The sequence below is a fragment of the Equus asinus genome, chromosome 4, assembly GCF_041296235.1.
Source record: "Equus asinus isolate D_3611 breed Donkey chromosome 4, EquAss-T2T_v2, whole genome shotgun sequence".
Taxonomy (NCBI): Eukaryota; Metazoa; Chordata; class Mammalia; order Perissodactyla; family Equidae; genus Equus; species Equus asinus.
The window spans coordinates 110108149-110112362 of record NC_091793.1 but is presented as its reverse complement, the minus strand read 5'-3'; the positions used below and the strand labels follow the sequence as shown (position 1 = coordinate 110112362).

Genomic DNA, 4214 nt, shown 5'->3' with positions numbered 1-4214 from the left:
TCTTCACCAGGCAAAGAGCAGCTTGAACAAGGGCCTCCCCTTTCTCTGCAACTCTCCAAAATCTCATCTCTGAACGGATCCTTGAGTCTCTAGCACCCCTCCAGACACCAGCACAGCCGGCTGCCAGGAGGAAGCGCAGCTCGAGCGTGACCTCTGTGCTGAGAGCACCAACAAATGGAAAGCCACAGGGAATTCACAGAACTGTACTGTACATGCAGCAGGAAGCCGGACAGTCTCTGGTCAAGCCTAAGGCCGCAGGAGAAACGAACGAGTGATCGGAAAATCTTGCCCTATCCTCTTTACCACAAAACTGACCCTGCCCTGCTGCCTTTATCACGCACCCAACACACTTGCCCAGAACCTTCCAAACCAAAGAAGCCTCCGACACAGGCAGCACAGGAACCTTCAAATTCCCAGTGAAACCTGACCGCTTTGTAAAGTCTCCCGGAGGAAGAAAACATCAAATGAGACCGGCTCAGCGGGGTCCTCCCGAGGTGACCCCGGAGTTAACGTATTTATTTTCACGCTGCAACTGCTGATTGCTTTACAGAGACATTTCATGCTGTAGCTCTGCATGGAGCTGAGGACAGAAGTTAACATTTTTATTAATGTTATAATTATTATAATTATTCTTTAACAAAGCTATTAAATAACCTGTACAAAGCCCGGCCCGGTCCTAGCAAAAAACCCCAGCACTATTTCAAATCTGCCAAGGGCCGTCCGCTTTGATTCAGCAGCGTTTCCTATATACAAGGTCAGCCCAGGGTGGTCCCCGAAAACTGTAGGTCTCCCCGACGAAGGGAATGGTCCAGAGCTTGAAACTTCCCTTGCGTGACTGACGCAGAGCTCCCAGCCCGGCCTCCCCTGCCCCTCCCGGGCACAGGGCCCCTGTCCGCGGGCCGGGCCAGGGAAGCCGGGAGCCTAGCGTCACTTTGGGAATCGGGCAGCAGGAAGAGGCAAGTGCCTCTGTTGGGTCTCCCCTCGGCCACCTGCCCACAGGCCCCCGGAGCCTCCCCGAAGAGGTGCTGAGAAGGGAGTCCGAGGCGGGAGAGGCCTCAAGCGGCCCCCGGGGAGGCTCACAGGTCCCGCGGGTCCTCCCGCTTGACCCCGGCCTCCGCAACTTTGAGCTTCTTATTCTGGTGCGTCTTGACGTGCTTGGCGAGGTGGTCGCTGCGCATGAAGCGCTTGCCGCACTCGGGACACGCGAAGCGCTTCTCGCCCGTGTGAGTCCGCAGGTGCCGCTGCAGCTCGTCCGAGCGCGTGAAGCTCTTGCCGCAGAAGAGCCAGTTGCACACGAAGGGCCGCTCGCCCGTGTGCCAGCGCAGGTGCGCCTTCAGGTGCGACGTCTTGCCGTACACCTTGCCGCAGCCCGGCACGTGGCACACGTGCTGCTTCTTCTTGCCCGGCTCTGCCTCCGGGGCGCTGCCCGCCGCCTGGCAGTTGGGGCAGCGGCAGCGGCGGCACCTCCTGGCCGTGGCCGCCAGGGGGGCCTTGGTCTGCAGCAGCGCGGCGATCTGGCTCTGGTACTGCGCGAAGTCCGACGGGCCCAGCACCAGGCCACGCTGCAGGGCGGCGGCGGCGGCGGCAGCAGCGGCCGCTGAGGCCGGGAAGCGCGGCGCGTGGGGGCCCCCGGCACAGGCGCCGGATAAGCTGCTCCCCGGAACCCCAGACGGCCCCGGACCCGTGCCGGCCTGCGGGATACTCCACCACGGGAGGTCGTCGGGGGCTGAGTTGGGGGACAGCTGGCGGCACGTGGGCGGCGGGGGCGGGGGCGGGGGTGGCGGGGGCAGCAAGTTGGAGTAGCCGGGCGGCAGCGCCGCCTGTGCCGCGTAGGGCACGTATGCAGGCGCGCAGCTGGCGGGCAGCGCCGCCATGCTCGAGGGCAGCATCTTGACGGGTGAGAACTCGTAGGGGTACGAGGGGTCGGCGGGGGGCGTGAGCGGCAGTTCGTGCGCCGCCCCGAAGGACGGCTGCAGGTGCGTTTTCTGCGGCGTCAGCCCCAGGCTGGGGTGCGGGGGCGGCAGCGCGCCGGGCGAGTGCGCAGGCATGTCGGCGGTCCACGGGTGAAAGAGCCTGGAGGGCGAGCCCAGCGCGGGGTCGTAGGGCACCTGCAGGAAGTCCGGGGGCGCCGTGGCGCCCGGCTGGCCGATACGGCTACAGGTGGCGGCCAGCAGCGCCAGGGGCGAGTGCTTGCCCAGGTCCGGGGAGGCGCTGGGGGTGCGGTCCTGCATGGGCGGCAGCAGGGGAGGGCGGAGAAGAGACAAAAGGTTAGCGCTCCAAGCGCGGTTTCCGGGCTGGCCCGCCACCCCCAGGCCAGCTGTTATACCGCCGCCCCTCCCCCGTGCCGGCTGTCCCCCCCTGCCACCGCACCACTCGCACCCACCCACCGGCCCAGGGAAACTTTTGGTGCCTGTACTACCTGAACGCGGAGCGCGCGAGCGCTTCCTGTTAAACTACTTGGTGCAAAGAGACGCCAGCCAGCCTCAGAGGAAGCCGGCACAAAGTGGGAGGAGAGAGGGATCCGACGGGCCGCTCCCGGCTCCGCGATCAAAAAGGGTCTGGAAACACCCACAGCCAGGCTGCCCATCTGCCCTCCCTCGCATCTTTTAAGCTCTCGTTTCCGCGCTCCTCTCGCGCTCCTCCCCCGCCCACCCCGGGCTGAAATCAGCGGGATGGCCCAGCAGGGTGAGCTCGGGCCCTATTCTCAGCCAGACGCACAACTCCGAACCACCCCCGGACCCGCGCGTCCCTCTCCCAAAGGCCACACTCTTGACACCAAGGCTAGGTGTGAAGTTGGCGTAGGCACTCCGAGGTCTGACTCCAGCGGCATCCACTAGGCGGGGTTCCCTTTGAGATTCAGGGTGCACAGAGTACCAGAAGAGGTCTGGACGCTACCCTTCCCACCTTTCCCTCGCCCCTCCGAGCCCAGCCCCGACCTGGAGGAAGGCCTGCAGCGAGTCGTTCCGGAGGACGGCCACGGCGGCCATGGCTACAGCTTGCGGGACGTTGGCTGCGGAGCAGGGCGCCGCCGAGGCATGGAGACTCGAGGGCGAGGACGAGCGGCCGCCCAGCGTTCCTCCCAGCGCCGGCTCTGCGGGCCGGGGCCCTCCCCGCTCGTCGCCCCGCGCGCGGTCTGAGCGCTTCAGGATCACCTCCAAGAATTTGATAAGGACTTTGCTGGGCTGCCAGCCAGTCAGAGGGAAGATTTATGGCTTTGAAGTTTGCCGCTACCCAATCATCAAAGAATAGCGGCTCTTTCAGAAGCGAAAGCAAATCCTTTGAATCCACAAAGCTCCTATGGTGTGTTTGTTGGTCTGGATAAAAGAACTGATTATTAAGGGGGATGGGAAGGGAGGAGATAAAGGCGGGACAATTAATGAAGTAATCACTATGTGGGAAATGTATATACACAAATAATTGGATTTTCCTGATCAAAGGGGGCCTTGCCGCCTGGAGACCCGCGCTTGGGTTGCTTGAGACACTCGATCCCCCTCCCCCCCAACCCACACACACTCCCTTGCAATTAAAGATTTGCACCGAGGCAGTGCACGAAGTGACAAAGTGTCTTTGTTATCTCCAGAGAAATCTGCCTCTGGCTTCCAGGCGCGGAACTCTGAGACAGAGATGAGGGTAATTCTCCCCTCCCCCCGCACTTACACACCCTGCACCCGAGCAGCACGCGCACCAGCCCGCGCACCCCGCGGACCCGAGGGAATTCCCGGGGCGGGGCGTGGGACACACCGCGCCCCGCCGGCAGCGTGCCCACCCGCCTGGCGCGGTGGAGCGGCGGGCAGGGCTGTGACCCGGGGCGGGGCCGGGCGGCCGCCCAGGGCGGCGGTGGGTGGCGCACACGCTCCGGGGCTGCCCGACTGATAAGCGACGGGGGCCCTCTTGTGACGTTCCTGCTGGCGACCTGGAAGTTTTCTCGCGCCACAACTTTTGCTAATAGTGAGCCCAGGAAAAACACCAGTGCCACGCTTACCCCCAATGCTAAGCTTGGCAAGAAACCCAGGCAACCCATAATATACACCAGAGGGAAGATTTTTTGCCGTCTCGCTCTTCTCGCTCCAGGCGGGCAGCCCTGCGCTCCGGTGGAGGGCCGGGACGGCGGCTGAGCGCGATCGGGCCCCGCCGAAGGCCGCCAGCGATGCGAGCACCGTGTCCCCTAAGCCCCGCCAAGCGAGCGCGCGCTCCTGCAAGCCGCGCAGACCTAC

The 4214-nt window shown here is 64.0% G+C and overlaps 1 protein-coding gene across 2 annotated transcripts; it reads right to left on the bottom strand.

Annotated features, from left to right (window-relative positions):
• Positions 1-468: 468 nt before the first annotated feature.
• SP5 (Sp5 transcription factor) lies at positions 469-3198 on the bottom strand. Of its 2 annotated transcripts, none has more exons than XM_014859342.3 (2): positions 2937-3198; positions 469-2225 (listed from the first exon to the last, which is right to left on the bottom strand). In XM_014859342.3, exons 1-2 carry the CDS (start codon positions 2985-2987, stop codon positions 1077-1079), a joined length of 1200 nt encoding a protein of 399 aa, XP_014714828.3. In that variant the 5' UTR covers positions 2988-3198; the 3' UTR covers positions 469-1076. The 2 variants fall into 2 exon arrangements, with proteins under 2 accessions (XP_014714828.3, XP_044624667.2); XM_044768732.2 differs by lacking the exon at positions 2937-3198 and adding an exon at positions 2420-2816 and having other exon boundaries at positions 477-2225.
• Between the last annotated feature and the right edge of the window lie 1016 nt (positions 3199-4214).

Excerpts from the sequence above, each read along its gene's own strand:
- SP5 (XM_044768732.2), bottom strand. The coding sequence starts at position 2,587 with ATGGGCAGCCTGGCTGTGGGTGTTTCCAGACCCTTTTTGATCGCGGAG. Across the intron at positions 2,226-2,419 it reads CTCGCGCGCTCCGCGTTCAG|GACCGCACCCCCAGCGCCTC; the intron begins GTAGTACAGGCA and ends CCGCCCATGCAG.